The following is a 24,711-nucleotide window of genomic DNA, read 5'->3' as shown; positions in this document are numbered from 1 at the left end:
TAAGTATTATTATCCTTATTTACCAGAAGAAGAAACCAATCATAATGATAGCAAGAATAACATTTATTGATGAGTATCTCTGCTAGACAATTGACTAAAGTCTTATGTGAATTATCATACATAGATTTTACAGAAACTCCAAGAAGTAGGAAAGGAGTACTGTATTAGCTATGTTTGTCTCAGATAGCCGGGTAGGGACACTGAGACACAGAGACAAGGTCACATGGCTACTAGGTACAGAGCTGGGACTTGGAAGGAGGTAGTTTAACTTTAGGGCCTGTGAGAATGAAACTACCTTCACACAGCTCAAAGAGAGAAGGGCTCAGTCCGCCAGTAGTGAGGTCTCCTTGACCCACAGCCCATCCATACTCTTGCCACTGAATCTAGGAGAGCCACATGCGCAGAGGCAGAGGTATGGATGAGCGAGGCCTGTCCAGACATTAGAAGTCAGGCCTGCTAGTGAAAGATAAGGCTGGAGACTTCAGTGGGGCTGGGTAATATGAAGGACAATCATGAAAGCCAGGCAGAGGAATCTGAGTTTACTTTGTAGACCCAGCATTCAGGAGTGCAAAGAGTTCTAATAACTGGTCTAATGCTGACCAGTTATCATGTATGGAAGGAGTGCAAAGAGTTCTAATAACTGGTCTAATGCTGACCAGTTATCATGTATGGAAGGAATACAAAGAAAGAAAATTAAAGTAGAGAAGCAAATACTTTGGTAGGACATAAAAAAATTGTAAAGTAATAACTTAAACAATGGATGAAGTACTGTAGGGCCCTCTGAAAGAGGTTCCAATCTGTGGACATCAAGCCTGGGGTTCAGTGACCTATTTCCTTATGGCTGGGTATTGGTCAGGATGACCTTGATTTTCCTTAAATTCCAGTCTTTCTTGATTCTGTTTGTGTTCTTCTTCCATAATTTGTTTAATATCTGGATATTTGGAATCCCATTTTGATATTCTAAATCCTTAAGCAAGTTATGTGCCCTCTTCTTTCAGTTCCTTTAACTGTGTCAATGCTCCCTGGGTACCAGCCAGAGATGACCAGAAACACACATGTGATAGAACAAAGTTGGGTTTACTAACTTGTTGCAACAAGGGGCACTGCACAGTGTGGGGAATTGGGGCTGTCTCAATAACAGGGCATTAGGAATCACTTAGAGTATCGGGGGTTTGTGCTAGGGAATTTGGGGGCAGGTTCAAGGAAGCAGGGGTTTGTGTTGGACTGGGTACTACTAGGAAGTGGGAGTAGTTCCATAATTAAGTAATCTAATGAATCTTATCTAGAAGGAGGGAAGAAAAAGGGAGGCTAAAGCTACAGTTAGTAAGGAGGCAGTGGTCACTCATATTAGCCAGAAAATGGGATTTGAGGTACTTTTGTGGTCTGTACAGAGACCACGATTTCGTCTGCATTTAGATAAGATTGTGGAGTGGTCTCATCTTTTGCTTCATTCATCACTCTCACGGAGTGATCCTGTCTACTGTTAGTGTTTGGTGAGATTGATTATGTTCAAGAGGAGAGGAAAAGGGCCCATCTGTGAGTGCCAGGCCAGCTCCTACAACATGGACGCCATGCAGTTAGTTAGTGTCTGGCCAGGTCCTTCTCTCAGGGCTCCTGTCCTCAAAGAAAGAGGTAATAAACCTGTAAACTGTATCTCTGTTGATTAGAATGGGAGCCTTAAAGACTCAGACAAGGTTCTTCTTGACTCTACCCCTTACTGGCTGTGCAATCTTGTATAAATTTTTAAGTCTCTTTAAGCCACAGTTTTCTATATACAAAATGAAATAGCATTTATCTCATCGAACTGTTGTAAGAGCTAAATGAAAAACAAAACAAAAAGACCTGGAACATAGTAATGTCTCAATAAATTGCAGCAGTTTGTATTATTTGCCAGATTATTCTGCACGGTGCTTTGTAAGTGCCCAACTGAAATAGTTTCTTTCTCTCTTCTCTGAAGGTGAGAAGGCTAAGTTCTTTCTACATAAAGAAAAAATGCGTTCTGTTAAATGTTCAACCCATGATCGCTGCAAGACCATTTACTAAAAAACATATGCAATGAAATCTTTTTCAGCATTTGCTCTCACCTCAGCGGGCCCCAGAGAGGCTCATTCAGTTGGCAGAAGGCAATCTGAACACGCTGGTGACAGAAATGAATGAACTTCTGACCAGGGTAAGTTGGCAAAATCATGCTTCTTCTTAAAGCAGATAGATTATGTATAATTAAGGAAAATTACTTCAAATTTCTGAAATGCAAATCTTGTTCTTCCTAAATCCCAATTTGGTGCATGAAATAGATGTATTTTTGACTTGCTACTTCTGCCACAGATAAAATCTGAGAACCCAGTAGCACAAGAAAAGATTGGGATACATACTTGGGAAGTGTCAAGGACAATGGTTAAAAATATCAGAATGACAGTATATTTTGAGTACTCTATCCAGTAGCTTCCATGGTAAAGTTTTTATCGATTCTGGATTCCCAAAGCCCTGGCTCTGACTATGTAAGGAAAAAGAAAAACAAATGAAAATACTTGTAGTCTCTTTGATCTCATCATAAGATTTTTGTGTTTGTATAGAAATACAGCCTAAATCATTATCCCCCCACAAAAGAGGAAATCTTCTTTATCATGAAAATCCAAAGCATTCAAGACACTTTTTAGAGTCAGAGTGTAAAGTCCATGTTGCGTTTATCAGACTTTTTAAGATATTGGGAGTTTTAAATTTTCAAAACTGCAAGAGGGTTAAGGTTCCTTTCCCTGATACGGAATGAAGAAAACAGCATAAAGTCTGCCATCTTGTGGCGAGAAAAATGCATGAACTGGAAAATTGACCTGGAATTTAGGGATCCAGTTTGATTATCAAAGAACTTTAAATGACAAAAAATATTGGAGCTAGAAGGTTCTTACAGATTATCTAGTCCGTTTTTTTAAGAAGAAATCCCTCAGGCCATGATAGTGAAATGAATTAGCAATGGCCATGTACTTCACCAAATTCAAGGACCTAAGTAGGACCCAGATACCAGATTCCCACTGGCCCAGTACCATTTCCACCTAACCTGCTGCTGGCTTAGGAGAATTTCCACAGGGAAATCAAATGGGATTCTGAGCACGTAATGCTAAACAATGGCCCTGATGTTACAAGTAGCATACTAAACACTTTTTCAGAATCTCCTTCCAGCAATGTGGAATGTACAAATACAGAACAGAGTTTCTTGCCAAATGTAGTTAGATATTAATCAGATTAATGAGTACAGATTGTCTCATATCAATTCAAGAATTAACAATTTTGTATTGGTTATATGAATACACTAAATAAGAATTTTTAAACGGATCATGCCAAAGTAATCTCAGTTCAACAGCTCAAATGAATGTTCACCACATACAAAGCCCAAGCGCTAAGTGTTGGCAGATGAAAGATAAAAATGAGGCTCAGTCTGTCTTCAAGGAGGTTGCAGTCTCGAGCGTGTGTGTGTGTGTGTGTGTGTGTGTGTGTGTGTGTGTGTGTGTGTGGATATATAAGGATTTAGGTATGTGGAGGGTAATAGGGGACAAGTGCAAGTAAATATATAACACAGCATGAAATAAAATAATGTACCTGAGAAATACACACAAATGGATTAATTTAATATTAATGTTAAGAGTAACTAGGGAAAATTCCATGGAACAGAGGCCTTCCATTCATTCATTCATTTAATTAATCCTTACTAAGGGTCAAATATGCTGTAGACACTATAACAGAATGACAGACACTGGGAAAAGAGGTATAAGCAAAACTGACACTGTTGATTACAGCCAAATGACCTGAGCCTTTAATATTATTATTATTATTACTTTATTACTTCTTAACCGACATCCTTTCATCTTTCCAGCAGACTCTCACATACTAAATTTTTTTGAATGGACTTTGTATTTTTGAGAAGTTTAAAGCAAAATTGATTGGAAAATACTGATATTTCCCATATGCCCCCTGCCCCAAGACAAGCACAGCCTCCCGCATTATCAACATCCTCCACCAGAGGGATACGTTTGTTCCAATAGATGAAGCTATACTGACGAATCATCACCCCTCAAAGCCTATAGTTTACTGTAGGGTTCACTCTTGGTATTGTACATTCTATAGATTTTGACAAATGTTTAATGACATGTCTCCACCTTTATAGGATCATTTAGAGTGGTTTCACTGCCCTGAAAGTCCTCCATGGTCTGCCTAGTCACCTCTCCCTGTTCCTTAACCCCTGGCAACCACTGATCTTTTTACTGTCTCTATATATCATATATCATATAGTTGGAGTCATACAGTATGTAACCTTTTCAGATTGGCTTTTTTCACTTAGTAATATACATTTAAGTTTCCTCAATGTCTTTTGATGGCTTGAGAGCTCATTTCTTTTTAGTGCTGAGTAGTATTCCATTTTCTGGATGTACCAAGTTTATTTATCCATTCACCTACTGAAGGACACCTTGGTTGCTTTTAAGCTTTGGCAATATGAATAAAGCTGCTATAAACATCCAAGTATATAAGTTTTCAATTCATTTGTGTGAAAACCAAAGAGTGCAATTGCTGGGTCATATGGGAAGAGTGTGTTTAGTTTTGTAAGAAATCTCCAAATTGTCTTCCAAAGTGGCTGTACCATTTTGCATTCCCAGCAGCAATGAGTAAGAGTTCCTATTGCTCCAAATCCTCACCAGCATTTGGTGTTGTCAGTGTTCTGAATTTTGGCCATTCTAGTAGGTATGTAGTAGTATCTCATTCTAGTTTTCATTTACAATTCCCTCATGACATACTATGTTGAGCATTTTTATATGCTTATTTGCCATCTGTATATCTTCTTTGGTGAGATGTCTGTTCAGGTCTTGCTATGGAATGAATATGTGTGTGTGTCCTCTCCAAAATTCCTATGTTGAAATCCTAACCCCCAAGGTGATGATATTAGGAGGTGAGGCCTTTGGGAGGTGATTAGGTCATAAAGGCAGAGCCTTCATGAATGGAATTAGTGCCCTTATAATAGGGACCCCAGAGAGATCCTTTGTCCCTTTTTGCCATGTAAGCACAAAGTGAAAAGACACTACCTATGAACCAGGAAGCAGGCCCTCAACAGACACCTGGGATGCCTGGGATGTGATTTTGTGCTTCCCAATCTCCAGAACTGTGAGAAATAAATTCCTGTCATTATCAGCCACCTAGTGTGTGGTATTTTGCTATAGCAGCCTGAATGAACTAAGACTTTTCTCATTTTTTAATCGAGTTGTTTTTTAAATTATTATTAAGTGTCCTTTGTAACAGTTTTTTATTAGCTATGTCTTGCAAATATTTTCCCCCAATCTGTGACTTGCCTTCTCATTCTCTTGACAGTGTCTGTCACAATGCAGAGTTTTTAACTTTAATGAAGCCCAGCTTATCAATTATTCCTTTCATCAATTGCTTTGGTGTCGTAACTAAAAAGTCATCACCATACCCACAGTCATCTAGATTTTATACTATGTTATCTTGGAGTTTTATAATTTGCATTTTATATTTAGGTCTATTATCCAATTTGAGTTCATTCCAATACTATTTTTTAATAAACTTTTTTATTTTAAAATAGTTTTAGATTTACAGAAAAGTTGTTGCAAAGATAGTACAGAGATTTCCCATACACTCCATACCCACTTTCCCCTACTGTTAATATCTTGGTATGATATATCTATCACAACTAATGCACTAATATTGATTATTATTATTAACTAAAGACTATGCTTTTTCTTCAGTTTTACTTAATGTCCTTTTATTGTTTCAGGATCCTATCCAGGATATTACATTAAGTCATCATGTCTTCTTAGGCTATGGCTACTAGAATGTGACAGTTTCTTAGGCTTTCCTTGTTTTTGATGATTTTGACAGTTTTGACAAGTTCATGTATTTTGTAGGATGTCCCTCAGTTGGGGTTTGCCTCATGTTTTTCTCATGATTAGAATAGACATATAGGTTTTTGTGGGGAAGACCACAGAGATAATGTATCATTTTATCACGTCATATTAAGAACCCATGCAATCAATATGTCTTATTACTGTTGATGTTGATCTTGATCACCTGACTGAGGTAGCATTTGCCAGATTTCTCCACTGGAAAATTACTCTTTTTCCCCCTTTCCACACTTCAGTACCATTTTTATCTGCCCATTCTTCAGATTTTGTAACATAAAAAGCCTAGAAATAAGACATCTAAAAGTAAATATCTCCTTGATAAAGTGAGGATGGGGAGGAAAGAGAAATCCTCACCTATTTTTTAACCTTGTCCCCACCACAAACAGGACTGTCATGGAGACCTTCAATATTCAAGTCAAAATGATCAATTCTTTCTTTGCCTGTGGTCAATCAGCGTGATAATCAAAAGGTGTATTGATACACATGTAATCATAACTAGAGGGCTAGAGGACATAAATATCCACTAATATTGGCTGAGACCCCCCAGTACCTTTATCTCACAGCCATGAATGATTCAGCAGTTGGGCCCAGAGTATAAGTGCAGGGGCCATGACTTCCTATTATCCATGGCTACGTTAGAGGAGATAGTGCCTAAACTAGGAGTGCACATTAGAGTTACGTGGTGCCCAGTCTCACCCCCAAAGGTTGTGATGTATTTGGTCTGAGGCACAGTATGAGCACTGGGACTTTCAAGAGCTTCCAGATGATTCTGATGTCAGCCAAGATTGAAAACTACGGTGAGCCTAGAGGTACCCGGTGCTTCCAGCTCCCTTTCCTCTGGAAAGTGCTTTCACTGCTACAGCCAATCTTTTTGAGAATCCTTTTCTCTACTTTGTTAGCTGGCGAGTCACTTTATCACTAATACATTTATGTTTGTTAAAACATCTGGCAAGTCTGATCCTGCATAGCTGGTGTGAGCTGCCTTCTGTCCTTCAAGTGCTTGTATATTTTGTGCTTATCTTTTTCATGAAGCGATTTAGTTCTCTAATAGCCCTTGGTAAAGAGAATAATATTCCTCCCCCAGATTAACATTTTAAACATTTATTTTATATAATTTAATGTCAAATATTACATAAGCAAAATGTTGTATAATCATGTATCTTTTTCAATGTATTTTAGTTTATTGTCATTCCATTTCCCCCTTGGAATATAAGTTTTTTGAATACGGCAATCATATGTTACATATTCATACTGTCAGACACTATGATTAGTGTGGAATATTGAGATGCTTTTTGATGACGACTCCATATACCTCTGTAGCTACTGTCCTTACCTCCCTCTTTCATTTCACAGCCAAATTTTTTCAAAGACTTGGTCTGCTTTCACTTCGCACTCCACTGTAGTCTAGATTTCCACTCCCAGCCTGCCAGTAAAACTATTTCAACAAGGTAATCAGTGACAAGCTGGTCACTAAATCCAGTGGAAACTTTATTTTACTTGGACTTCCTACAGCAACTGCCACTTTTGACCCCATCTTCCTTCTTAACATACTCTCCTCTCTGCTTTTATCTTAATTCTCAGACCTTTCATTTTCAAGCTCTTCCTCTGCCCATCCCTCAAAAGTCAATTACCTTGGGGTCCAGTCCTCAGTCCACACCTCTTCTCACTTGTAAACCCTCTCTTTTGGCTTCGATCGCCACATATATGTTTATGATTAATAAGTCCATATTCTCAAGACAGACTTCATTCTCCTGTTTCAGTCCTATGTACCTAACTATCAACTGGACATCTCAAATTAAACTCACCATCTTCCTCTTAAAACCCATACTTTCTTCTATTTAGAACACCTCAATGATTTATCCTCCAATATTTACCAGGCTCCCAAAATAGAACTAAACGGTTGCTCTTCATTTTACCCCAACCCAATTCAGAGGTCTTCTATTACCTCTCTTCCTAAGTTTTATCTAACTCCAAACAATTATTATTCCTGTGGCAGAGTGAACTTTCTAAATCACAGATCTGATCACATCATTCTCCTCCTTCAAATTCTCCATTTTGTTCATTGACATGTGATGCTCTTTCCTCGTGATCTTAATTCCTCAGCCTCATCTCTTCCCCAACTCATGCTCTGGTTATCTGGACCCTGATGCATTGAACATATAAGCCAGAAACCTAGAAATCTTCTTTGATGCCACTTTCTTCCTTCTCATCCTCCCACTTATTTTACCCATTACCAAATACACTGGGTTCCACTTCTGTGTATAGATCTCATCTTCACTACCCTACTCTCGTCCAGCCCTTAGTTTGGGATTACCACATTAGCTTTCTAGCTAGTCCAGCTTTTATTCTTATTTTCCTTCTGATTGTTCTCCAAGGTATAGCCAGAATGCACTTTTGCTATCCCAAATTTGAACATGTCACTTAAACTAGTCACTAGTGCTTAAACATGTGCTTAAACTAGTGCTTAAACATGTCACTAGTGCTTAAACTCGTCCCCCTGGCTTCTCATTGCTCTTCAGATAAAGGCCAAAGTCTCACTTTGGCCACATCTCACACCACTTTGACCCTGGCCATCTGTACTCCAGCCATGGTATCCTTGAGTTACTTTGTCCCACAGAGCCTTTCCGGACATGTTTTCTTTAGCCTTGAAGTAAATCACTTCCTCCTACATCTTGTTAACTTCTGTTAATTCCAATTCACTTTCTAAACCTCAGCTCCTCGAAGTCTACCGTAAGTCTTCTGTGATATTCCAGGTGTGATGTGATTCCTCCAATCTTGGTATAATTGTGTTATACCACTGTGCTTTTTCTTCAGTTTGTGGTTATAATTTATTTTCATGATCATTAAACAAATACCTCTCTATCCCACCAGACTATACACTCCAAAAGAGCAGGAAGTGTGGGGTTTTTTCCCCTTACCACAATATTACCAATATCATGTATATAGTAGGTGTTCAGTCAATATTTGTTTAATTAATTAATTAACTAATTGTGAATAATTTTAAAAATAGCATAAAAATAAATGAAAGGTATAGAAACCCACAATAAGCATTAATTTTGAATTTCTCTAAAATGCACTAAAATCAGGTATATAATAATATTGAGTTGAATATTTTGCTTTCTTTGATAAACATCTCTTAACTGTTTATATTTCATAAGGGGTGAATGCAATGTAATAGACTGAACTATATAAAATATCAAAATTTAGCTTTATCTACCTTGTCTCTTACTGTATATTGAAAATCAAATTTAAATGAAGATGAGGCATTTCCAAAATGATGAAACTAGTTTTTAAATGATTTAAGTGCCTACTATATATATATAAATACACATATATATATATATTTACAATGCCTTATTTATAGTTTTAAAAGGTTTAAGTTGCCAACAATGTTTTTCATTTCTGCTGTTATATTTTAAAAGAGAGAGAGAATTTGTAGAGACGTGGGTAGACCTAGAGACTGTCATACAGAGTGAAGTAAGTCAGAAAGAGAAAAATAAATATCGTATATTAACGCATATATGTGGAATCTAGAAAAATGGTACGGATGAACTGTTTTGCAAGGCAGAAATAGACACACAGATGTAGAGGACAAACGTATGGACACCAAGGGGGGAAAGTGGAGGTGGTGGTGGTGGTGGGATGAATTGGGAGATTGGGATTGACATGTATACACTAATATGTATAGAATAGATAATAAGAAGTTGCTGTATAAAAAATAAGTAAATAAAATAAAATTTTTAAAAAAGAGAGAGAGATAATGTATAACAAATCACACTTGTTTATTTGGAACTTTCAAAACTGACCCCTGAAATATTTAAGGAGAAATTTCACATAGAACTGACTTATTATCATTCCCCAGGGTCAGTTGATTGTCTCTCTCCTTGTGTGCTGTCTGTCCTAGTAGCTTGTCCTAGTACTTCACTGACCCTAGTACTTCAAAAATATATAGAACCGGTAGTGTTTGAAGATGACCCTAAAGAATATCATGTAAATGATTAGATCTCAAATTTAAGTTTAGCAGAAAACCTCTGCAAATGCAAAGGTGGATGGCATCTAAGCAATGCTGTCTACTCAGTAGTTAGATTTGCTCCATTAGATTCTAGTTTTAACATAAAGAAGGCGGAAAATGAAAGACACTAGTAATATCCAACCAAGAAAATTTTGTGCAGATTTCAAGAGGCACAGTGAGAACTGCTTGAGCTAAAGTAAGAAAGTAACAGCTACATTGTTCAGAAGTAAATGAATGTGTGCCTAATGGTAATGCGTGCTGCCTAGATATAAATACTCAAAAAAAACCCACAAAGAAAATAAAAGGAAAAAATACCTAGTTGAGTGAACTTGAATGTAAAAAAAGATAATCAAAGGTAAGAGAGATACATGCAAAGCAGTGTGTGAGCTATCATTTACAAAGGAACACTGGAAATATGTAGAACAGAGGTAAAAGAAAGTAAAAATAAGAAAATCTAAGATAGAGAATGAAAGGAAGATTGTACAACATATTAAGATAAATGAGAAGACATTTGTCAAATACTCAAAGGACAAGATAATAGTGAGTTAGAAGGAAGCTGACTAAGGGATGGGGATGGCAATTTAATAAAATACAGGAAGAGCCAAACTGAATCAGGCAGACAGCTCCTATCATGTACTATTTAGCCTTCATCTGTAACATTATCAATAGCCTGTCCTGGATGAAACTGAGTTTTGTAAATTTCACTTTTTACAATCTATTACCACTCCCCATAGGTGATGGTGTATTTGTAATTGCCTTCCTTTATGGAGTCTCTCCTGGGTGGTTTTGACAAGGTGACTCTTCAACTTCATTACTGTGTAATGAGACAGGATTTTTTTTTTTTTTTTACCATGCCGCACGGCATGTGGGATCCTAGTTCCCCGACCAGGGATCAAACCTGCACCCCCTGCATTGGAAGGCAGAGTCTTAACCACTGGACCACCAGGGAAGTCCTGAGACATGATTTTTTTTAATGTATCTATATGATGTTCTGATATGGATTTTTAAATATGTTTACTAAAACCTAAAGCTTATGCACTTAAAATACATAAAAGCTGGAGCCATGTCCCTCCTCCCACCCAGAATGCTTAACTTTTTCAAGTATCTTCCTAGTCCTCCTGAATGTTAGCCAAACATAAGTTAATGTTTAATACAGACAGCATACAAGGCTGTGTGACAGAAAATTTGTGTCTTGTCCCCTATTTCCTATATGTGTGAGTTCAGATAATTCACTTAACCTCTTCATACCTTCATCCTCACAAGTGTGAAAATAGGGATCATGCCCTCTACGTATGTCTAAAGGCAGGAAGAGTAAACTAAACACAAGAGTATTGTCAGCCCTCTGAACACGCATATCAATCTGGGGTACAGCTGAGCCTGACAGTGTAACCCGCTTCTTAGAGTGCTAATATCATAAGTCAATGCCTTTTGGTCCAGGAATCTCACATCTCCTCCTCTCCTGGAGTGCAGCCAAGAGAAGAAGCTCTTTTTGTCTGTGCAGAAGGAAGGCTATCTTCTCCCTTAGTAAGTACTGTGCTGGCCATAAAGATTTCTGCCCACCCCCGGCCCCTACCTCCACGCACCCCCACCAGCGTGGTATTTGGTGTGCAATCGCAGGTTAGTTTTGAATTACCAGAAGGCCAGTGACTAGAATGCAGCGTGGTTGGGACCAGAGGCGCTCAGGTCTGCTCTCCTCCTAAGCACTCAGCTGTAGCCCTTCAGCAGCAGCTTCCTATAAGGCTCTGAAAAATGTCCAGAAAAAATGCCCAGCCATCCACATTCACTGGTAAGCAAAACACCAGGTATATGGCCAGTTTGAACGGTATCAGAAAGGCATATGGAAAGAGATTTTTCTTTCTCCCAACAGGCTTTAGAACTTCAAAGGGATAGTTTGTTGGATTATTATTACATGAGTCAATCACCCAACATCCTTGACCCCCTACAGTTTGCCAGGCACTGTGCCTGGCACTCGGAGGAATAAAAAAGAGATAAGACATAACCCTAGCCCCCAAGGATTGCGATTCAATAGATATGACGAAACACCTAAAAAAATAATTACCCACAACAGTCACGAATAGTGGTAATGATAGTTGTTTTTGAAAATCTAAGAAAGGAGCGTATGGGTCAAAATCACTGGGGATGCCTTCACAGAGAAGGTGAAGTTGGAAGCGAATCATCTTGGGGGCTGGATTTATTTTGGATAATTGGAGAGGAGTTAGGGAGCAATAGTATGAACAAAGCTTTTTCTGGGAATGTTCCTGGAAAGGTAGGCAATAAGTAGGCAATAAGAATGGCAATAATGTTGACAAGATTAGTTAGGAAATTGTTTAGTCATATATTTAACAACATTCATTCAATATTTGCTGTAAGTGAGACATCATACTAGAAGCTGGATATAAAGTGATGAGCAAACAGACCAAGTTTTTGTCCTCTTAGAGCTTACTTTTTAGTCAGGTAGCCGTTACAGAGGTATGCCAACACGCAAATAGCAATTCTAAAATGCATGGAACTATGAAGGAAATATTCTTCTGCAGGAAGTTGAGAAACCTAGATAGGTGCCCTGGGGATGGCCACACCAAGAAGAAATACTTATTAAACTGAAAGCTGATGGATGACAAAGATCCAGCCACTAAAGTGTTGAGCAGAAGCTCATTCAAGGCAAAGACAACAGAATATGAGAAGACCCTAAGAAGGGAAGAGATTGGCATATTACATATAAAAGGAAGCCAGGGAAGCTGATTGCATAGGGTCTTAATTATAACATTTTTGACTTATTTCTTATCATGGGTCATGTAGAATTCTTCACATCTTAATATTGGAGTACTCATGTTATTGGTACTGAGTGTGTTAACAATGACGCTTACACATTTTTGTATAAATTAATTTGATAAGTAGAAGTCAAGGCAATGAATATTATCTTGATCATCCAGAATTTTAAAAGGAGAGTGTATCAGTATACATTTATTTTCAAGAAATTAGATGCTTTGAGCATACAAGAGTTGGAAAGCTCGAATGTATGAGTATTTATGGGAATTATTACCTTTTAATAATGTAATTAAGATACTGATGAAGCAAGAAATAAATTTTAGTTCAAATTATAATGTATATTTTCTGTATAGTAAGTGATACTAGTGCTGGTGGTATATTAATTCTTAAGATATTGAAAGATGATAATAATGTAGATCAAATCCCTTATAGTATTCTGTGATATGTGAAAATAGTAGAGACATTATAGAACACAGTAAAATCCAGACTAGACAAACATCTAAAGCAGTTTAGATGACCAACATCTTAAGCAGCTGACCTTAGTAATTCAAAAGCAACATTTAAAAAATTATGTGAGCATACATTTGTGTGGTGTGTATGTGTAAAGAGTTTCTTGACCCAACTGGACCTCGAATTTAAAAGTGAAAATAATTCCGATATTAATGTTTTGGAAGAGTTAATCCAGAGCATTCTAATATATTGATTAACACACGCCAAATCATTTTGTATATATACTGAAACTATAAAGAGGAATTTTTTAAACTTCCATTGGATTCTTTTCCTTTCTTTCTTTTATTTGTGGTGATAACATTTGAAGGTTGAGAAATTAGATGATAATGGTTGGACTTTATATTCTACCTTTTATTTAAAACCTTGAAAACTTTCATGAATTAAACCTCTGATTGCCCCCTGGGAAATCAGAAAATGCACTATAATTCCTGCAGCACCTCCTACCATGTTCTGTGCTGGCCAGACATTTAGTTCTAGCTTAACTTCTATTTAAAATCCGTTTATGTATAAAACAATTTAGATTCTCTGGGCATGTCTAAAATGCAAGCACTCTGGTACAAGATTGTGGAGTATTAATACTCTGCCAGCTTGAACCTTTATTTAAATTGTGTTGAGGCAGTTTGTGATTCTTTGATTCATTTTCTGTAGTTAGATTATCCCTATTTTTTAGAAAAGGAAGTCATATTTATTAGCATATGCATACACATTAAAAAACGAAGTATAAACCTATTACAAGGTGCTCTAAGCCTTGTAGTACCTGAAACTTGTAATGTTACACATGCCATTTGATTACATATGGTATATCTTAACTATGAACACATTAAATGGATTCCATTGTGTCAAATGATATTTTCAATGTGAATAAGGGTGAAACAATATGAGGATGATCTTTGGGAGGTGGGGCTGTTGTAGAGTTCTGTTCTATTTTGTTGACAGTAATATATGGTCCTGTGATTACTGGAATCTTTTTTGGTGATGTCATATGGGGAAAGTTAACATTTATTCTTCTTTAACATTTTACTAGATCTTTACAGTGTTATAAAACAAGCATTTACTACTTAGTAGCTAAGCATTCCCTTTCTTTGTTTCTTTAATTAATGTATTGATCTAAACGGAATCTATAGGATCAAGCTGATTGAGACAGGTTGTCTGTGCCTCTTTCGAGAGATCATTGCTACACTCCATACTTTTTCAGTAAATAAAATATGGGCAAAACTGCAACATGTGCAGGCTGAAGAATCCATTAAAGACTTTTGGCAATAGTACCTTAAAAATATTTCAAAAATAATTCTGCTTTATGGCTTCTTCTGTGCCATTGCGTACAACGAGGGTTTTAAAAAGACCAAATACAGCTCTCTGATTTCCATTTAATGGAAGAAGTAATAAAGTTTGATTGTATATTTGAGCACGGGGCGTCATTTCCAGTACATCTGATCAATAATTCATCAATTTCCTTTGGCTCAAAGTAATATTTGAAAGAAGATGCAGCCGGTGAGAGCTTATCTCGCTGTAGCTTCATCATCTCTATTAATGATGCTTTTCCCGAATTTGCTTCATTAGGCTACCAAAGTGACAGCAGATGGCGAGCAAACTGGGCAGGATGCAGAGAGGACCAACACGAGAGCAGACTCCTTAGGAGAATTCATTGAGGACCTGGCCCAGCATGCAGAAGGTATTAGAAAAGTCACAATTTAATCATCATTTCTCCTAACAGGAAAAGAAACAAAGGATTGCACAGGACTGGGATTTCTCTAGTAAGAGATGACATTTCTAAATTTGAGGGTTGGATTTCTAAAAACTTTTTTGATCAAGATATTCAAGGGCATTATCAACTGAGAATCTACAGCCTACAGGGTTAAATTTGTGACAGAAGTCAGTGAATTAGGAATTATGAGTACAAAATAGCAGTAAATTGAATGCATTCCTTTATGAATGCTCTGATCCTTGAGGAATGGCTATTGTGATCAAATACGATTAAATTAGTTAATGGGCAACTTATCCTCTGCTATGGTGCTGTTTTTGTATTCAGAACTATTTAAAAGATCCTTGATTTTTTTAAAAAAAAGTTAATTTTATCATTCTGCTCAGTACCTTAAAGCAGCACTTTAATTTCTCAAAATGGCTTTTAAATACTTGGTACCGGTTTTTAATGAACATCTGTTGCTTGGGATTTGGATGTGCTACCTTACCAGAAGCTCTACTGCATTTAGTCCACAATTCTCAAAGAGTTAGTTCTTGGCATCTGCCAATCTGATTTGAGAATCAAAGTGGAAGCCATTTTTAGGCAAAAGCCCAGATTAAGAAACTCAAAGAAAACAGATAATGCAAAAAGGAAAAAGAAAACCCTCAAAAAACAAAACAACAACAAAACATTAGTTCTTAAATATCTACTAATATATAATAAGCATGCATGCGTGTTGAGAAAATAGGAAAAAATGTTTTCTTTTTGCTTTAAAAATAAAACATTTTTATTGCTCTATAATGTTATACATTTTTGGATACTTTGCTTTCTAATATAGCCAAATAAATCAGGACGTGAGAACCTTCAAGGCATATCCTGACAGGTCAGTCTTAGGAATCATTGGCCAAGAAGAGACAGAAACTTCCAAAGATTCCCCACAGCAAGAAACAACAGAGTTTTAATCTGAGGCATAATCTCAGGCAAGACATGTCAGGATCCAAAACAGAAGTTACTCCTACCAAAAACATCTCAGTTAATTCGTTGTGGTTTCTCCTCTGCTAGATGAAGTTGTCGTCCTTTCCCTGTTTTTATTTTCCAGTAATGTTATTTGAAAGTATCCACCCTCCCTTCCTCCCACCAAAAAAATCCCATTGCAGATAGAGCAGATTCACTCTACCTGGATCCCTGAAGACATTAGTCAGTACTCCAGGGACTTTCCTTTTCCTTCCAACTCAGTCTCAAACACTAACACCGAGCAACCTATCCTAGGAACTAATCTTGATCATTTCAATCAAACGTTGCTACATAAGAATAAATCCTAATACACGTTTCCGATAGACTCCAGTACCAGCACTGCCTACTTTATCTACATCTTTGTGCGTGCCACAAAGGCACCAGCAGGGGGCAGAGTGGAGATGATATTTAACCCAGGCTTGGCTCACCATCCACAATCTATCAATCAAAGAAAGGGGTTATGTCATCAAAGGTGTCTCCCATTTCCTACATTGTACATCAGTCAGGTGGTCTGGCTGTGTCTGTCCAAATGGGGCACCTTTTTCTAATTCGTGTGAAGTGCCATGTGGATAGCTGTGATCCTATACCCGAGGACAATGTGAATACTACTCTCTTCTTCCACCAGGTACTAACGTAAATGATAACAAAAATGGTAACCACAGCTCTTTGTAAAAGAACTTTGACAGAATTAATCTAACTATTAAAATTTCATGAAAATTCAAATTTGAATATGCCAGAGTTAAATCGTAAAGGGTTTACGTATATATAACAAGGCTTGGATGTCTAGGGGATTTTTTTAAAAAAAGAAAACTCACTAAAAACTTTGAGTTATACAACATACCTATACTTTTTTTTCCCCTCTCGAAGCTATAATAATGGTGGATAATCATCAGTGTTTTTATTTGTATTAGTTGTAATAAATTGCTGTGGGAAAAGTGCATGCTTCAGCCTGGCATTTGTCTATTTCAGTTTACTTTTTAGATAGATGAAATACCTTACTCATACTATATTCCATTATAAGTCATAGCCGCTATATAGAAATCAACTTCTATTAATCTGAGGCATGAGGATTAACCAAGATGGAGGAGTAGAAGGACGTGCTCTCACTCCCTCTTGCGAGAGCACCAGAATCACAACTGGCTTCTGGACAATCATTGACAGGAAGACCCTGGACTTCACCAAGGAGGATACCCCACGTCCAAGGACAGAGGAGAAGCCACAGTGAGACGGTAGGAGGGGCGCAATCAGAGTAAAATCAAATCCCATAACTGCTGGGTGGGTGACTCACAGACTGGCGAACACTTATACCACAGAAGTCCACCCACTGGAGTGAAGGTTCTGAGCCCCACGTCAGGCTTCCCAACGTGGGGGTCCGGCAACGGGAGGAGGAATTCCTAGAGAATCAGACTTTGAAAGCTAGTGGGATTTGATTACAAGACTTTGACAGGACTGGGGGAAACAGAGACCCCACTCTTGGAGGGCACACACAAAGTAATGTGTGCATCGGGACCCAGGGGAAGGAGCAGTGACCCTGGGGAGACTGAACCAGACCTACCTGCTGGTGTTGGGGGGTCTCCTGCAGAGGCGAGTGGTGGCTCTGTTTCACCATGGGGATAAGGACACTGGCAGCAGAGGTTCTGGGAAGTTCTCCTTGGTGTGAGCCCTCCCAGAGTCTGCCATTAACCCCACCAAAGAACACGGGTAGGCTCCAGTGTTGGGTTGCCTCAGGCAAAACAACCAACAGGGAGGGAACCCAGCCCCACCCATCAACAGTCAAGTGGATAAAGGTTTTACTGAGCTCTGACCACCACAGCAACAGGGAGGGAACCCAGCCCCACCCATCAACAGTCAAGTGGATTAAGGTTTTACTGAGCTCTGACGGCCACAGCAACAGTCAGCTCTACCCACCACCAGAGCCTCCCATCAAGCCTCTTAGATAGCCTCAACCACCAGAGGGCAGACAACAGAAGCAAGAAAAACTACAATCCTGCAGCCTGTGGACCAAAACCCACAGTTACAGAAAGACAAGATGAAAAGGCAGAGGGCTATGTACCAGATGAAGGAACAAGAAAAAAACCCAGAAAAACAACTAAATGAAGTGGAGATAGGCAACCTTCCAGAAAAAGAATTCAGAATAATGATAGTGAAGATGATCCAAGACCTCGGAATAAGAATGGAGGCAAAGATTGAGAAGATGCAAGAAATGATTAACAAAGACCTAGAAGAATTAAAGAACAAACAAACAGAGATGACCAATACAATAACTGAAATGAAAACTACACTAGAAGGAATCAATAGCAGAATAACTGAGGCAGAAGAACGGATAAGTGACCTGGAAGACAGAATGGTGGAATTCACTGCTGCGGAACAGAATAAAGAAAAAAGAATGAAAAGAAATGAAGACAGCCTAAGAGACCTCTGGGACAACATTAAACGCAACAACATTCGCATTATAGGGGTCCCAGAAGGAGAAGAGAGAGAGAAAGGACCCGAGAAAATATTTGAAGAGATTATAGTCGAAAACTTCCCTAACATGGGAAAGGAAATAGCCACCCAAGTCCAGGAAGCGCAGAGAGTCCCATACAGAATAAACCCAAGGAGAAACACGCCGAGACACACAGTAACCAAAGTGGCAAAAATTAAAGACAAAGAAAAATTATTGAAAGCAACAAGGGAAAAACGACAAATAACATACAAGGGAACTCCCATAAGGTTAACAGCTGATTTCTCAGCAGAAACTCTGCAAGCCAGAAGGGAGTGGCATGATATACTTAAAGCGATGAAAGGGAAGAACCTACAACCAAGATTACTCTACCCGGCAAGGATCTCATTTAGATTTGATGGAGAAATCAAAAGCTTTACAGACAAGCAAAAGCTAAGAGAATTCAGCACCACCAAACCAGCTCTACAACAAATGCTAAAGGAACTTCTCTAAGTGGGAAACACATGAGAAGAAAAAGACCTACAAAAACAAACCCAAAACAATTAAGAAAATGGTCATAGGAACATACATATCGATAATTACCTTAAACGTGAATGGATTAAATGCCCCAACCAAAAGACATAGACTGGCTGAATGGATACAAAAACAAGACCCATATATATACTGTCTACAAGAGACCCACTTTAGACCTAGGGACACATACAGACTGAAAGTGAGGGGATGGAAAAAGATATTCCATGCAAATGGAAATCAAAAGAAAGCTGGAGTAGCTATACTCATATCAGATAAAAGAGACTTTAAAATAAAGAATGTTACAAGAGACAAGGAAGGACACTACATAATGATCAAGGGATCAATCCAAGAAGAAGATATAACAATTATAAATATATATGCACCCAACATAGGAGCACCTCAATACATAAGACAACTGCTAACAGCTATAAAAGAGGAAATCGACAGTAACACAATAATAGTGGGGGACTTTAACACCTCACTTACAACAATGGACAGATCATCCAAAATGAAAATAAATAAGGAAACAGAAGCTTTAAATGACACAATAGACCAGATAGATTTAATTGATATATATAGGACATTCCATCCAAAAAGAGCAGATTACACGTTCTTCTCAAGTGCGCACGGAACATTCTCCAGGATAGATCACATCTTGGGTCACAAATCAAGCCTCAGTAAATTTAAGAAAATTGAAATCATATCAGGCATCTTTTCTGACCACAATGCTATGAGATTAGAAATCAATTACAGGGAAAAAAACGTAAAAAACACAAACACATGGAGGCTAAACAATACGTTACTAAATAACCAAGAGATCACTGAAGAAATCAAAGAGGAAATAAAAAAATACCTAGAGACAAATGACAATGAAAATACGACGACCCAAAACCTATGGGATGCAGCAAAAGCGGTTCTAAGAGGGAAGTTTATAGCTATACAAGCCTACCTAAAGAAACAAGAAAAATCTCAAGTAAACAATCTAACCTTACACCTAAAGAAACTAGAGAAAGAAGAACAAACAAAACCCAAAGTTAGCAGAAGGAAAGAAATCATAAAGATCAGAGCAGAAATAAATGAAATAGAAACAAAGAAAACAATAGCAAAGATCAATAAAACTAAAAGTTGGTTCTTTGAGAAGATAAACAAAATTGATAAGCCATTAGCCAGACTCATCAAGAAAAAGAGGGAGAGGACTCAAATCAATAAAATCAGAAATGAAAAAGGAGAAGTTACAACAGACACCGCAGAAATACAAAGCATCCTAAGAGACTACTACAAGCAACTTTATGCCAATAAAATGGACAACCTGGAAGAAATGGACAAATTCTTAGAAAGGTATAACCTTCCAAGACTGAACCAGGAAGAAACAGAAAATATGAACAGACCAATCACAAGTAATGAAATTGAAACTGTGATTAAAAATCTTCCAACAAACAAAAGCCCAGGACCAGATGGCTTCACAGGTGAATTCTATCAAACATTTAGAGAAGAGCTAACACCCATCCTTCTCAAACTCTTCCAAAAAACTGCAGAGGAAGGAACACTCCCAAACTCATTCTATCAGGCCACCATCACCCTGATACCAAAATCAGACAAAGATACTACAAAAAAAGAAAATTAGAGACCAATAGCACTGATGAATATAGATGCAAAAATCCTCAACAAAATACTAGCAAACAGAATCCAACAACACGTTAAAAGGATCATACACCACGATCAAGTGGGATTTATCCCAGGGATGCAAGGATTCTTCAATATACGCAAATCAATCAATGTGATACACCATATTAACAAATTGAAGAATAAAAACCATATGATCATCTCAGTAGATGCAGAAAAAGCTTTTGACAAAATTTAACACGCATTTATGATAAAAACTCTCCAGAAAGTGGGCATAGAGGGAACCTACCTCAACATAATAAAGGCCATATATGACAAACCCACAGCAAACATCATTCTCAATGGTGAAAAACTGAAAGCATTTCCTCTAAGATCAGTAACGAGACAAGGATGTCCACTCTCACCACTATTATTCAACATAGTTCTGGAAGTCCTAGCCACGGCAATCAGAGAAGAAAAAGAAATAAAAGGAATACAAATTGGAAAAGAAGAAGTAAAACTGTCACTGTTTGCGGATGACATGATACTATACATAGAGAATCCTAAAACTGCCACCAGAAAACTGCTAGAGCTAATTAATGAATATGGTAAAGTTGCAGGATACAAAATTAATGCACAGAAATCTCTTGCATTCCTATACACTGATGATGAAAAATCTGAAAGAGAAATTATGGAAACACTCCCATTTACCATTGCAACAAAAAGAATAAAATACCTAGGAATAAACCTACCTAGGGAGACAAAAGACCTGTATGCAGAAAACTATAAGACACTGATGAAAGAAATTAAAGATGATACCAACAGATGGAGAGATATACCATGTTCTTGGATTGGAAGAATCAACATTGTGAAAATGAGTATACTACCCAAAGCTATCTACAGATTCAATGCAACCCCTATCAAATTACCAATGGCATTTTTTACGGAGCTAGAACAAATCATCTTAAAATTTGTATGGAGACACAAAAGACCCCGAATAGCCAAAGCAGTCTTGAGGGAAAAAATGGAGCTGGAGGAATCAGACTCCCTGACTTCAGACTATACTACAAAGCTACAGTAATCAAGACAATATGGTACTGGCACAAAAACAGAAACACAGATCAATGGAACAAGATAGAAAGCCCAGAGATTAACCCACGCACCTATGGTCAACTAATCTATGACAAAGGAGGCAAAGATATACAATGGAGAAAAGACAGTCTCTTCAATAAGTGGTGCTGGGAAAACTGGACAGCTACATGTAAAAGAATGAAATTAGAATACTCCCTAACACCATACACAAAAATAAACTCAAAATGGATTAGAGACCTAAATATAAGACTGGACACTATAAAACTCTTAGAGGAAAACATAGGAAGAACACTCTTTGACATAAATCACAGCAAGATCTCTTTTGATCCACCTCCTAGAGTAATGGAAATAAAAACAAAAATAAACAAGTGGGACCTAAAGAAACTTCAAAGCTTTTGCACAGCAAAGGAAACCATAAACAAGACGAAAAGACAACCCTCAGAATGGGAGAAAATATTTGCAAATGAATCAATGGACAAAGGATTAATCTCCAAAATATATAAACAGCTCATTCAGCTCAATATCAAAGAAACAAACACCCCAATCCAAAAATGGGCAGAAGACCTAAATAGACATTTCTCCAAAGAAGACATACAGACGGCCACGAAGCACATGAAAAGATGCTCAACATCACTAATTATTAGAGAAATGCAAATCAAAACTACAATGAGGTATCACCTCACTCCTGTTAGAATGGGCATCATCAGAAAATCTACAAACAGCAAATGCTGGAGAGGGTGTGGAGAAAAGGGAAACCTCTTGCACTGTTGGTGGGAATGTAAATTGATACAGCCACTATGGAGAACAATATGGAGGTTCCTTAAAAAACTAAAAATAGAATTACCATATGACCCAGCAATCCCACTACTGGGCATATACCCAGAGAAAACCATAATTCAAAAAGACACATGCACCCGAATGTTCATTGCAGCACTATTTACAATAGCCAGGTCATGGAAGCAACCTAAATGCCCATCAACAGACGAATGGATAAAGAGGAAGTGGTACATATATACAATGGAATATTACTCAGCCATAAAAAGGAACGAAATTGAGTCATTTGTTGAGACGTGGATGGATCTAGAGACTTTCATACAGAGTGAAGTAAGTCAGAAAGAGAAAAACAAATATCGTATATTAATGCATGTATGTGGAACCTAGAAAAATGGTACAGATGAGCCAGTTTGCAGGGCAGAAGTTGAGACACAGATGTAGAGAATGGACATATGGACACCAAGGGGGGAAAACTGCGGTGAGGTGGGGATGGTGGTGTGCTGAATTGGGCAATTGGAATTGACATGTATACACTGATGTGTATAAAATTGATGCCTAATAAGAACCTACAGTATAAAAAAACAAACAAAACAACTAATACTAAACTTTCATTGGGTTATTTGTATGGAAATATGTTAATATAAATGTTTCAGACATTACATGAAATTTCTAAAAATCTTGTATTTGTATGGAAATATGTATGGAAATATGTTAATATAAATGTTTCAGACATTACATGAAATTTCTAAAAATCTTAAAAAAAAAAAAAAAAGTTAAATATATCCATGTATCAGAGGATAAATAATTTACTTTTTTCCAGATGATTTATAATTTAAATAACTCCCAGCAATTACTGGCATCATTCCAAAGTCACCAATATTAAAAGATGTATATTGTGTGAAAACATTTTCTGATCCTTAATATTATATTTTAAGCAAATATCAAAGTAGAAAAAGAATAATGAAGTTATGGAGACCATGACATTGGCATGTGAAAAAGCACCTTTGGATTCTGATTAAGCAAAAGATAACAGGTTTTAGGCGCACAAGATAATACCTATTAATTACTACTCATCTAGTATCTAGTGCCTGTCAAAAGATGTTTTTATATGGGGGTATCCTAGCCTAAAGTACCATTTGACACCGTGCTGAAAGTAAGATGTTGTATGTAGGATGTTGTATGTCTCAAAACACAGCTGATCTGCCCTCAAAACCCACTCTACTCATAATACAATTATTTTCAACTAAGGAAACATTATGTCACTTGACATATTTAAATGTGGGGGGTTTTTTCCTTTAAATAATTTGGATTACCTATAATTGGGGCAACTTTTTAAAAAAGAGTTTCTCTTTTTACTCACCGTGAGATCATTCAGTGTTTTGCAGCATTAACTCTTTATGCATTGTACTGCTTTCATCATGGCTAATTAATGTCCTCAGGACGACTGATTCTATCTCTCGGTTTCATCTATGTGATTCTGTTGTATTGATTAAACCCCTTGCATGTAAAAAAAAAAAAAAAAAAAAAATCTGAGGCGTTCTTATCTCACTACAATTTTATAAAGTCTATTGTGCTATGAGTCCTGATTCGATCATGAATAAACTATATTTTATTCCACACACTATTAGAATTAATGAGTGAATGTATATAAACCCATTAGCATATGTTCTGATATATAATAGGACTTAAGAAATGCTGGACACCCTTCTTTCCTGTTCTTCAGGTCACAATAGTATTAGTCATTCATGATAAATTTACCCGTTATAGGATATTTTTCTCAGGTTCAGCATGAAAAACAGCTTTGCTTCTCCTGAGGAATTTATTTATATAGTTTGTATGGTATAGATACTGTATACCTCTTAAAATACTCCTTTTTATCCTGATGCGTTGGCTACTAAGATACTTCACACTAGATTTAGGATCCACTGCCCTGGACATTACAGCATGCCTGTCTGTCTAGTAACTCTTTGCCTGATTTACATTAATTTTTTTATCTTTGCCCCATTTCCTTTATATTTATTTTATCTTGTTTTAAAGATATTTTAAAATGACTTTAAATTCCCTTTGTAATAAGTTAGAAAGAAAAGATAATTAAATTTAAAAGATGTGTTTATGTTGCAAGTATTTTTAATACTGTTGAAAACATACTGAAGTGATAACGTATATCTTGGGATAATAGACTACATAACACATTTATCTTTAGTTTAAAAGTACTCAGAGAAGTTCCAAATTCCATGTATAGAAGCAAAGGAGCAATCAGACCTCTTCTATTAAAATAATGCTGCTTTCTTTCTTAATATAGCATCATTTTGCTAAAGCAGTTTTTGTGTACCCTAATAATTTCTTCTGGTTGCTTACATATTGCTTTAATTTAAAAGAAATGATGCAATCCATCTTTTCCTTT

General features: G+C 37.2%; 1 protein-coding gene across 2 annotated transcripts in view; it reads left to right on the top strand.

The window, feature by feature from the left end:
* LAMA2 (laminin subunit alpha 2) overlaps positions 1-24,711 on the top strand; it is a 626,305-nt gene that overhangs the window by 481,103 nt on the left and 120,491 nt on the right. For both annotated transcript variants that reach the window (XM_082406304.1, XM_082406303.1), the window contains exons 34-35: positions 2,072-2,170; positions 14,749-14,860. In XM_082406304.1, coding sequence (XP_082262430.1) covers positions 2,072-2,170; positions 14,749-14,860 — 211 coding nt within the window. The remainder of the gene's footprint in view (positions 1-2,071; positions 2,171-14,748; positions 14,861-24,711) is intronic.

The sequence above is a fragment of the Balaenoptera borealis genome, assembly GCF_965194805.1.
Source record: "Balaenoptera borealis genome assembly, chromosome: 9".
NCBI classification, from domain to species: domain Eukaryota; kingdom Metazoa; phylum Chordata; class Mammalia; order Artiodactyla; family Balaenopteridae; genus Balaenoptera; species Balaenoptera borealis.
The sequence above is the reverse complement of the archived record's forward strand: the minus strand, read 5'-3'. Positions and strand labels throughout refer to the sequence as shown.